The sequence below is a fragment of the Sipha flava genome, unplaced genomic scaffold (assembly GCF_003268045.1).
Source record: "Sipha flava isolate LNK unplaced genomic scaffold, YSA_version1 41_pilon_pilon, whole genome shotgun sequence".
Classification (NCBI taxonomy): Eukaryota; Metazoa; Arthropoda; class Insecta; order Hemiptera; family Aphididae; genus Sipha; species Sipha flava.
Window position 1 is genome coordinate 1,984,826 of NW_020273144.1, and position 13,428 is coordinate 1,998,253.

The following is a 13,428-nucleotide window of genomic DNA, read 5'->3' on the forward strand; positions in this document are numbered from 1 at the left end:
GTGGAATTTTAAGAACAATGCATATTTCAGTATATTTTTTAACTTTTTTAAAAATATTTAAACCAACGGGTAGATAAATGATAAATAAAAAATCCGTATAATGATGTTTGTTCCAAATGTTTTTCGACTCAAGTTTTATTAAAATAAAAAAAACTATTGTATCAAAGTATAATGCTCATATTGTAAATTAGTATAATATATTAAAAATATAATAATATAATATAATATAAAAATAACAACTCATAAAAATTGATTACTTAAAAATTATAATTAATTTTTTAATTTTTAATAATTAAGGTAAGATATATTTTACTTTTTATATTTTGTTGTAGTTTTTTTAGCTAAAATGCATATTTTAAATTTTTTATACATAAATTTATTTATATTACAATAATTTTAAGTGCATGGACATCCGTCCCTAGTTATTAGGTTATAATACATGTGAATATATTATTAATTTTAAAACATAATTCAACAGAGTTCAGATACCTTCTTTTTTTTACATTACCAAAGTTATTGTTTTGCAATATAACGTGAAATTGATTGTTATTCTTTATACATTTTCAATCGAATACATATTTTATTAGTGTCAAACGATTTTGTATGAAATTCCAATGGTAAGGTTTCCATTTTAATTTTCTCATATCATTGACCGACTAATCAAAGAATAATTTACATTAAAAAAAAAAAAAAAAAAAAATTATAAAACCGGTATATATACACCAAAAATACAAAATGAAGGTTTAAACTATATTTATAATAAATGTTATAGTTTTGATACTTTACAAATCTACTGTAATTTAACATTAACTAAACAGCGTACACTATCGTTCGTTATAAGTTTCCATAATTCAATGATTACAATGAGTGACACACAAAAAAATCCACATACACCGTATTTGAGTTATGTATCAATAAAACCAAGCAATTTAATTTGTGAAATATATGCCTTTTATACACATTTTTGAATACCATCTAAAACGAAGATACAAACCGGTACATTACATCTCTAATCATTTGTACAAAATATTAATTGTAAATGAACATTAATCCCAATCAGATTACTTAATAATTTTAATTTTTAATGTTTGTTTATCGAATACATATCACAGCAATCAACTGTTCTTAATATCCCTGGGTGTTTGTTTCAATAATACTAAATATTCGAACGATTTTCTCGGTGATTTTTTAAGTAGACGTGGGCGTGACTCAACACGTATCATTACTTAACTCGCTGACCGAGTAGGTGACGATGGTATTTGAATTATAATTTTTAACGATTTCCCTTTTTCCATTCTCATATGGCTTCGGTACTTTTGAATACACTGTTAATCCGTAAACGTAATAACCGAAAACCTGAAAACTGTGCGTGAAACGACGAACAATAAGTATAATACGAGGTCAATATTTTACGTAGATATATACAATATACATACATCGTCTTTGAGAATTACTTTTTTTTTTTCTTTTTCCTTCCCGGCATACTTTATTATGTTCAATAGTATTATGGGAAACATCTGGCGTGAAAATATCGCTTTCGTACTACAGTGTAGTGCTACATGAGCGCTACGACGTGCTGAGGCTTTGGATGAGGTAGAGTATGCGAACGCAACACGCGCCGTGTAACGAGTAAAATCTTTAAAATTTCTTCAATATAGTATGGCGTTATTGAAAACAATGGTGATGTGGTGTACAGAAAAACGAAAATTGTAAAGAATAAAGGAGATTAATTTTATTATTTTATTTTCGCTTTCGAACGGTTTTATGTATTATGTTTTCACGCATACACTATTCATTAATAGTGCGTAACATTTGACAAACCGTCATTGGAACAATGTCTGACTGCAGGGCCAATGTTTAAAGAAAAACGAAATGCATAGTACGAGATGCATATGATGGATATTATCATTAAAGTAATAAAACTCCTTCGAAATAATGTTCGAACGTATTAATAACTAGGCGACTAATACATATATTATATTGATGCCAATATTTAAATGTATTAACGAACATGTGATTGATATATAATCATCACTTGACATGTTATAATAGACTGGTTTCGATAAAAACAAGAGGCTCTACTCCCTGGACCCATTAATCCCTTTATGGAGAGATTAGACACCTAGAGTCTAGTCACTCGTAACCTTATAAAATAATAAATTTTTCGTTTTATTTTAATATTGGTCTTGTATAATCATAATATATTTTGTGTGATTTAAAAAATCATAATTTATTAAATTATATTAACTCTCACGTTATGAAAATTAAATTACGAAAATATCTCTCACTATTTCTCTCTTCTTGATCTGAATAATATTTTAAGTAAACACGTTTATGATTAATCACCAATAATAATTTATCCATATCAACAAATGAAAACTGAAAAGTGAAACCAATTTTCAATTACCTTAGTCTTGCATATTATATTACACGCCCACGACTCTATTGCATATCCTTAGATTATACCCCTTATCGCCACCAACCAAAATATTTGGTATATCATCTTTGACAAATCGATATCATCATGAACTGGTGTGGCGAAGACATTCTTCTTTCTTTCTTTTTCTTTTTTTTTTATTTCATCCCGATTTCCCAATGATTGTGAATAATATTTAATATCACCAAGGCGTGCATAAATATTAACCATGCTACTCAGAAAGGGGCTTTAAAATCGTATCAATTGCGCCAACGTTGCAATATTGACTGTTTATATATCGTATAAAATACATATACGTAAATCCTGATTTCATCTTAAATCAAAAAACTAGTTAGAAATTAAGCATTCACAGTCAATTTAAGCAAAAAGTGATTGAACGCAAAAATTGCGAAAATTGAAATGGTCATTTTTAATTGCTAAGTTACAAGTATGAATGTTAAAAAGAACTGATCTAAAAGCGTTCAATACTATATAAACGACGTTATGAGAGTAAATTAAAAAATATTTTATGTAACTCAAAACACCATAGCTCAACTACTTAATGCAAGTATATAAATACTTAATGCTTACATAATTACCATTTTCGTTTAATAAAGAATGACAGTGCGTTATGGTGTGATTTTAGTATAGAATATTTAGAAGCTACTGGAAAACAAAAGAGTTAAATTAGGAAAAAAATACGATCAAAAACAAATATACCGAATATTTTGTTTGAAAAAATAATAATTTGATTCGTGCATACGTGGCATTATTTACATTTTTAAGGAGTACTAATAATATGAAGATTTTTTACTCAAAAACATTATAGTTATATTATTACACAAAATTTTAAATAATTTTAAGATTATTTAAGTTTAGTTTCCTTTATATTTTTATGTGCCCTTGGGTTTTATTAATTTACACTAATATCATTCTTCAATAATATGAACTAAGTCTGCTTATTAGTTTCATTTTGTTACAACTATTAAACTTTATGTTTTCCTTTTCTCCGTTGTTTGTATATGTATATATACACAGTTAAATGTTATGTTTAATAGGCAAATGATAATGCATGTGACGTGTTTCGACCACAAGTTAATTAAATTAAACAGAAGTTCGTTATGGGTTTTTAAATGATAAATTGAATACAAAGCATCCTTTTGGTTGATATTCATAATATTAATATAACATATGGTTGGTCAACAAAAAAATATTAATGTACAATTATTTAAATTTTGTTCAAATCTTTTTAAGCTCAAACAATTGTATAGGTAGGTTTATGTGTTTTATAATGTACCAATAGAGTATGAATGTTATGTGTATTACACAAGATAACACGTTTTTCAAAGTTTTCAGAATTAGTTTATAGCATATAACACTTAAAATAATATTTATGTGACGAGTTGGTTATATTTGAATATTATGTTAAAAGAAGATACAAATATTTTTTTATTTATTCAATATCGTAATTATAAATGTTTTTTTTTTCATATCAATACTCACATACATTTTATTTAACACATTAAAAATATATACGAATTCCCTAATTTGTAAATTTAATGATATACTTAACCTGTATTTAAAAAAATAATAAGCGTAAAAAAAAATAACTTCCTCTATTTGAGTGAGTGAATATAATACCAAAAATGTAAGTGTCATTGCAGTATTTTACTGACTTATAAAAATATTTTACCTATATGGTGTTTTACAAATATGTGCGAAAATACAGAAATTTAAAAATAATAAAATTGTATGTACATATTATGTCTACGAAATTAAGATTTATCCACTTTTTAGAAAATATCTGAAGAGAAACCAAACTAAGAGTGAAATGTTTATTCAACGACCAAGAGAACGACTATTCAGAAGGGTAGATTAATAATTAATAAACGTCGAATCAACGGTCGTATACGCGTCAATAAAAAATGCATATGCATAAATTCTGCCGCAATAATTCTAATATCGCTGCGTACCCACAAACACGAATCAATCGTTTATGAAAACTACTGTTTGCCTGATTGCATATACTATTTACAAATATATGGATTAGAAAATGTAATTCTTTTTATAGCTTAAGTCGTTCTAGCCACGTTTTCGCTCTTCAAGTCGAGAATATTTTAGATGGAACATCTGATAATTTCATCGTATATTTTTATATTACCTGTGGAATTATACTTATAATTTCATTTCATTAATCACGCAAGATTTTGAGCAACTGAAAATTAATTTAAATTAAAATTTAATCGGGTGGGATTTAAAAATGGAATGGATAGATAATATTTTACTGCCGAACCAAATTTGTTTAAAATAAATCTGTGAAATCTATATTTACTATAGATATTTTTTAAAAACCACTAGTAAGTATGCGTTTTTTTAACTGAGCAAATTACTAAACCCATAATTTTATATTAACAACTTTTTACATTTTTTATTTTCTGCTCTCTCTATTTGATGAATGTATAGGTTCTTTTATAACCGTAATCTTTAGAAGTTTACTATAAAGTGGCCTGACTATTTCAGGTAAAAGACTAAACTTATACCTAAGATATTTTTTTAGGATTTACAAGGTCCCTTGCTGTACCAAACGAAATTTGTTAAGGACCATGAGTAATCACATCTCATCGATTAAAATAAACGAAACTAAATTCTTTTGGTTTTATGGCCAATTTTGCAATAATAATTGTTGATCCCATGAATCTTCTAATGACTAGTAACAAAATTTGTTTTCTTCTTCTAATAAATATTCATTACAACTATATAATTCCTACCCAGTACATAGATTTATTTATTTTTTATATTTATATTTATTTGGCTGATTTAACACTTTAAATGATGTGACTTACGATGGATTTTGCTGTGGATAAAAATATTAGGTTTTTAGTTGTTTTAATTTTCAAAATTATTACATAATTTAATAAATATTCCAAATATTTCAATACAAAACATATATTCTTTAAATATAAATTTACATTTATTTGAATATACGAATCCAACCATTTAAAAAACTATAGGCTACAGTTTGCTCGATATTTTCATTGTTTTAGATATAAAAAATTTTTCTAGGTCAGACAAATATTATTGTTTTTCACTCAACACAAGTATTTTATCTTTCTTCCGCAACTAGGATAAATTTGAGTAATTCATCAATTATATCGTCAAATTTCGTCGTACAAACCACACACGTACTTACCATGAATATAATCATTTTTATTTGGATACATAACGATATTATAACTATACGCATTACCGAATTCTGTACCATGTCATTACGAACAAATGCATGCTTGAACATTTATGGAAAGAAAGGGGTGATGTATTGTGTTATGAAAACTAGTAGAAAGCCACCATTTCCTCCTTATCTTTTTCTTTCGTACCCTTTTTGAATATTGTAATTTTTGACCTACCACATGGCTAGAAATTATTACACACAATAAGCCACCCTCACATATATGCACTAAGATGATAACGTTTTTATGAAGAAACCGTATTATATATAGCGCCTGACATCAAACAACTATCGTTATCCTCACAATAGTTTTATAGCAAACATGTCACAACATGCTTTTGCAGAAAAGAGAGTAGGATGATGGATTTCATAGTAAACATAGAAGCAAAAATTATATTTTATTATTCAATACTGTCCACCTTGCCACTCATTCACTGCACCTCAAAAACCCGAATATTCTTAGGTTGGTTTGTCACTGTTTATGATAGTGATTGATAGTGATTGAGACGAGTGTGGAATAATGAAATTCAATATAATTTGTAAAATTTTAGTCCAATGTGGTTGTAGAGAAATAATGCATTTAAAGATAAAACAGAAAATTACCGTATTTCAACGGATACCCTTAAAATGTTGCATGGTAATGGCCATTACACCGCTTGAATAGCCTCAGGTACTACCATTTACGACTAAATTGCATTGTTCCGTAACCGTGTGTGATGTGTTTGATCCAAATATATATGTAAATCTATATGATCATAGTGGATAATTATATTCTTTCATTATTGCATTGGACGACGCGTCCAACCACGGCACGTAAAAGTACCAAAATGTGTATAACGTATACACTATATATTCTACTATCTTTCCCATTAAAACCACAGATTGAAATGAGCTTATTGCAATAATAATAATAATGATGCATGGAATCGATTTAACCACTTATCCGTGCATAGCAGTCGACGTGCGTCTGACATCACATTATTTTGTTATCGAATTTAAAAGTCAATGGAATTGATGGAAAACGTTAAAAAAAAAAAAAAATTCATCAGCAATTAGCTTACAAAAGTTTTTTCTGTGTTTACTCATCAAACATACAATTTATCTAGTCTATAGAATTTACAAATAGTTTTCAAAATGTTCTGAACAATCGTGTCGTTAAATGTTGCGTCATACTGCACATATAAAGTCAAGTATACAGTGGCTTGTCCTGTAGGTTACGTTGATATTCCCAGTTATGAAAGACATCGAAATATCGTTTTTAACTATTGTACAACAGCACATTTCGACATTCCGAACGCGAGTTTGATAAATGACTTTTGAATTTATGTAAACCTGATTTTTGACGTTAATCATGTATAGTTTTACTGGAGAAAATGTCTATGTAATATTGACCCGGCTTGTTATCTCTGCTCAATCGTACAATTTGTAGGTATGTGAAATGTCGTGTAAAACAGCGGGTGAATAGGAGTGATAACAATCGATAGCCCAATGATTGCACATTGACTAATCGTCGGAATAAGTACAATTTGTATTAATACTTGATTATATCTCTCTGACAATATCCTACGAAAAAGGGTATGCAGAATATCAACCGAGTGTGAAGGTTAACCTGTGATCTCTGCGTGAACAAGTTTTGGACTACAGACTTACAAACATATATAATGCTTAGAAGTGGAATCTAAGGCGTGTCTGTTTGCGTTTGTTTAATGTACGGCAGTTTTCATTCTTTCTCGGAACCATTAAACCGGTAACATCGTTCAGTGAACGCTACCAAAATATTCTTTCATCTTTATGCCTACTACACAAACGCATATGGTAGCATATTTTCCCGTAATTACTTTCAATCAATTATTGCATCGTGATAGCAATTTTAATAGTTATATCTCTAACGTTAATTAGTTATACTCATTTTTAATCACAATTCGTAACACGATTTGTGGCTGTGACCACTGTAATCGAAATATATCGAAAGCTCTTATAAAAAATTGTTCATAGTACTTAAAATAATTTATTTTCACGTTTTACGGCTAAAACAAAACTAATATGTATTCTTATAAAAAAGTATTTATATCATGATACAATCAGAATTACATAAAAACTTTAGCAAAATTAATTGTAAAAATCTTTATTGTAGAACATACAGTATTCTATGACTATGAAATTATATAATAATAAGAAAATAAAATTTAAAATACTCACAAGAACAAAAGCTACTATACCCGCCAATATGTCCTTTATTTATGCATCGGAATTATACAAAATTTACCTTCACTAGTTATTATTTACACATTACACGCCTTTAAAAACAACCACTTCTGCTGTTACAGAAATGTAATTTTGTGTATCGTCTTATTATTCTTGTACTTACTATTGTTATAAAATTTATTATTTTTTGACAAATCCCTTAGTCAATTATATATATATATATTTTTATTTTTTTTTTTTTTTGTTTCTTTTATCATTGTTTATTCGGTCATGTTTTTTTTTTTTTTTTTGTTTTTTAAGAGCTCAGTCTACCGATAAAAATACGTTGGGTACCATTTCCGTGCAGAGTCGGAATTTCTTGTATTTTAATATCATATTTTTTTGGGTCCAACCTAATTATAAATTAGAGAGAGCTGAAGTTTTTCTTTATTACTATTTTAAATATTCTAAAACATTGAATTATATTACAAAATCTCATATTTTATCAACAGCCTGGAAATTAACGTGATTTGAATATTTTTAGCTGCTTTTCTTATCATGTTGTTTTCGATTGCTACAGAGAAAGAACCAGGGGTCCAAAACATTACGTGTAACGTTATTACGAAAAAATCTGAAAAAAATATGATCAATGTCCGATAACAGGATTCAAGATAATTTTCTTTAACATAACTTAAGATATACATATACTAAAAGACAATAAACATTTGTCTGACGTAAAAAAATAATTACGTTACGAATTTTAAACAAAAGGTTTCTTGTATTATTTCTTTGTTGCGTTTTACCTATGAAATTCATCTTAATTTTAAATTTTTTTTTTTTTTTTTTAATAAATCCTAAACAATAAGTCAACGAAAATCGACAAAACTTTATACTTCTTCGCATTATATCAAACGTAACATTTTAATAACGTTCAAAGGCAAAACGAAAAAACAATATTTTAATTTAAACACTGTAGAGAACATTATAAAGAAATTATTTCAAAGAATTAATTCAATTCACAAACAATAAACGCAACATACTGAATGCAAATACAATACTGTTTCAATTTTCTACACATATATTTTAGAATCATATAAAAAAAAAAAAACCAATCAGCCTATTATAGTTTTACGGATTGTTTATTTTTTATTCGTTGATTTTTAATTTTTTTTTTTTTTTTTTTTTAATCGATGCATGTAAATATATATTTCTGCTTAAAACTGTCATTTAATAGTCAATTACTAATCTAATCAATAACAATACATAATGTAAACGGAGCAAAAGCGAAATCTTGAATGCAAGGTGCAATATCGCTAAAGTTTGAACTGAACTTCATTAATTTGTGCGATGTGTGTGAAATGCAACTGGTAGTGTGTGTGAGCGCAACATAACAATACTACTCACTCCTTTTCCACGCCTGAGAAGTGCGTTTTATCTAGTGCGACGACCGCAATTGCACTTGAATCGCCTTATCTTTACGCGAAAGCAACTTCACGGCGGCGCAAATGTATTACACATTGTATTATTTACGTTTCGGTATTATTGTTTCGGCTATCAGCCATATTATTTCTGCAGAAAGTAATATCGGTTCACGGTCAGTTAACCGTGCAGGCGTGTAGCAAGGAGTATTCGACTGGCAGCGTGCCATAAGTTGATTGTCTCCCCGAGTTTAAACGGTCGTCTAAATCATATACTTATTACTATGTTCCTATTATGGTAACGTTTTGAGAAATATTTGGTTGATTTTCGAAATTTTCGAGATTCGAAACGCCTTCTCTCCCGACGCAATGTCTATACGATACATATATTTTTACGGGAAATATTCACGTTCATAATTCTGTACGTTCTCTTGTGGCTTACAATTAACGTTTTATGAAAAATTAAATTCTAACCTAACCTGTTAATTTGCAATAACTGTTCGATTTTATTAAGACAAATTGTATATCACGAAGGCAAAATTGCGGTGAACTGAAAATAATAAGCTGTAATAGTGAAAAATAAAATATTTTGTAGATTTCTATTACTATTAATTGTAATGTGTACAATACATACATAAAAATGTATCAATTAATCATATTATTCCGTATTGTCATAGTCACAGAAGTATTTAAATCAGCAGAACAATTGATACAAGGATAAATATTATTTTTATAAAACTAAGGTTTTTCAATATGTTTGGGTATTATCTTTAGTATCACGATAAAATTATCGTTTTTTTCATACTATTTATTAGAAACTTTTTTGTCGTTTTTAATAGATAAACTTGAACCAATCTCTTTTTTGTCGCTTCAAAATCAATAAGTATGTGTTAACTATTTTACAGGTCGATTTTGCAACAATAAATAAAAAAACCGATTTTAATACGAAATATTTACTATTTATTTATATATTCATTAACAATTATTCATCATTAACTAATTTTTGTTTCATTCAACTGTTTTATTAATAGCTATCATTTGAATAGCAACTAAAATATTTGTAATAAAAACCTGATTTAGTGAAGTTATACGTCGTAACTGTAAAAATTTCCTTTTATAGATACTTACAACTTTTTTTTATGAACTTTTCTATTTTTTTAAAGTGGTGAAAAATAATTAGCTCTGGAACCACGAATAAAAATTTCAGTCAGTATTTCATAAAATACCTATTATACTTAATAAAGAAATTCCAGCAAATATACTGATGACTGGTGCACTGATTTTCTAACAATGTCCATATATAAATTAACTTAACAGAAAACATTTAATTTGAATTCTATTAAAATTATTGCAGTTTCATTATAATTCATTCCCGTACATTTTATACTAGAGACATTTAGAAGGTTATCCAATAAGCACGTAGCTAAAATTTTATTGATAATTTTATTTATATTTGGCTCGGTGTGCATTTACGCTGACATTATTATTATATCTCAATAAGTGGACAAAATAATTATCATTTTCACAAAAATTATTATTTATTATTTTTATTATTATTTTATGTAATATTTATGATAGTTATAATAAATAAAATTATTCGTTTGATAATTCTAATGCACATAACTATTATCAACTTCTGAAGTGATAAAAGACAAACAAAAAGTTTTCAAATGCCAACAGTTGGCAAGTTCAGTTACTGAACTTCAAATACTTCCATACTTTCTAGTAGACTCTTTACGGCTTGAACAAACACGTTTTCCACGTTCAATAAACTTTTATCGAGTAGTTATACAAAAGAACCATCGCCAGTGATTTACATATCATTATTATTTATTTTATTCTTGTTATTACTATAGTTATGATTAAATTATAATTAAATAAATTTACCATAAAAAAGTATGTATTTAATCGTATTAATCATATAAAATAAAGTTAATGTGTATTTGTCGTTATGATTTCAGATCCAAACGCTGCTAGCCACACTTGCTCTACAGTATTCCATGCCATTGTGTTCTACTGGGTCTTAAAAGTCATAGCTTATTAGACTTGTATCGAAAATAAAAATTAACCGCAAACAATGTAGTCCATAATATTAATTTGATGGAGTAGAATCAAATTTTCATATACATTAATGAAAAATGTATAAAACAATACATAGTTCAGTAAAATTATATTAAAAATTTATGTGAGAAAATAGCCATACGTATAAGTATAATATGAATAGTGTAGTATATAAGAAAATTGTAGTGTTCAATTCATATAATAACTATATGAATTCATATTGACGTTATAAAAAGTTTAAGGCAAAATATAATTTCAGAATAATGTTTCAGAAATTATAAAATATATTTATTTTATAATTTCATTTTTTTTTTTTTTCGATTGGTAATTACTATACAATGTAAATAATCATTTATGTATACATTTCCACTAGAAAAGGAAATTGTATAACACAGATTATTCATTATTGTTTCGCAGTCATGTAATTATTCGTTTTTACATTTTTTTTCTTCAAACCATATGGGTTTTAATTAAATTTGAAAAACTTCGTACATTTTTTTAGCTGTTGCACTGTGATGACCTTAATAATTTTATTCTCAGTGCACGAAACTACGTCTTATTATAAAAAAAATAAAAATATTTATCAACAATACAACTTAGATCCCTCGGTTTGTTTTTAATTTGTATTAACATTAAAACCGTCAAGCTTTTGGGTATTTTTTATATTTTGCCTAAAATTTACCATAAATCTGATACTCATACATATAAATAAATATTAAATATAGTTCAGTTAATATGAATGCGGTGAAACCTACATTGTTTAATTCATTGATTTTGTATATTATATATTAACTAATTAAAGTAATATAGTTATTTACATAAAATACATTATTATTATTATTATTATAACTACAATTATTTTTATTCAAATTATAATATTATCCTTATTATATAATAATTTATCATTTATATTACAGTTCCCATCGTGTATATATATATATATACTCATATATACAATAACTTTTGTCATAATTTTGATGGATTTGTTTATTTTATATCGGGAACATTGTCAACGGTTGATTCTTTGTATTACCATAAAATTACGCTTACTTGTAAATTTTATATGTAATGTTTAAGATTGTTTATCCGAGTATTAAACTTTTAACCAGGAAGATAAAAAAACTTCTATTTGGTTATATTTCAGACGTATTGCAAGACATTAGGTATATTCCGCCAGGTCGTTTTAGAGATTTGATCTGAATAATGTTTCCGGCCCGAACACTGCCGTTATTTTACTCATGTAACATGACAGGTTCCATTAATTCGTCGCATATTATTCATTATTACAACAGCAATTTTATATAAAAAAAATAATTACATTAAAAATTCAATATTCATAATAAGGATTATTCATTGAGTTTTAAATTGTCGATAGAAAACCTTTTTACAGTACAGCTTTGTTTATTTGTTTTACAAATAGGTATCTAAAACCCCAAATCCACGTCCCTAAAAGATAAGTAGACAATTGTTCATTCTGTTGAAAATATAATTTTAGAATAAGTATCATCTGATGAATGACGTAAAAAACCAGATCCAATTTGTATACCCTTTATTGCAAATTTTTAATGACATTTTGTATTAATAATTAAAAATAAATCATTCATAAAATATATCATAATATAAGACGATACAAATTATTATTGTTTGATTGATATGGAAACAACTGCAGTCGAATAATCAGTAAAAACAACTATTTGTTCACTATTTATATACAATTATTATACATGCACATTTTAAAATTGTTATTGCCTGTGTGTGTAATATTTTAAAATTGGTAAATTTTAACTTTATCAATAGTTTCAACTATATTAAAATAATAACCGTGAAAGATAACGAGTTGGAACTTGGTATATTTTTATTATTAATTAACTTTTACCCCATTAATTGTTTCATGTTTTTACTCCTTTACAATAATAATAATTATTATTATTGTGATTATGATATAAGCAACAATTGTATACGATTTTATGTAACGTCATGTACAAGTTAATATTTTTGAATATTTTTTTTTTCTTAATTCTCTTTTATAATTTTTAACTAACTTTTATAACTCTACAACATATAAAATGCATGGAGCACGAGGAACAAACAAACGAAGAGGAAAAAATGAAATAAATAACTAT

General features: G+C 26.8%; 1 protein-coding gene across 1 annotated transcript in view; it reads left to right on the forward strand.

Moving 5' to 3' along the window:
- LOC112688953 overlaps positions 1–11,367 on the forward strand; it is a 221,059-nt gene extending 209,692 nt beyond the window's left edge. The window contains exon 7 of the mRNA XM_025562400.1: positions 11,206–11,367. Coding sequence (XP_025418185.1) covers positions 11,206–11,288 — 83 coding nt within the window. The 3' untranslated portion in view covers positions 11,289–11,367. The remainder of the gene's footprint in view (positions 1–11,205) is intronic.
- The last annotated feature ends 2,061 nt before the right edge of the window (positions 11,368–13,428 follow it).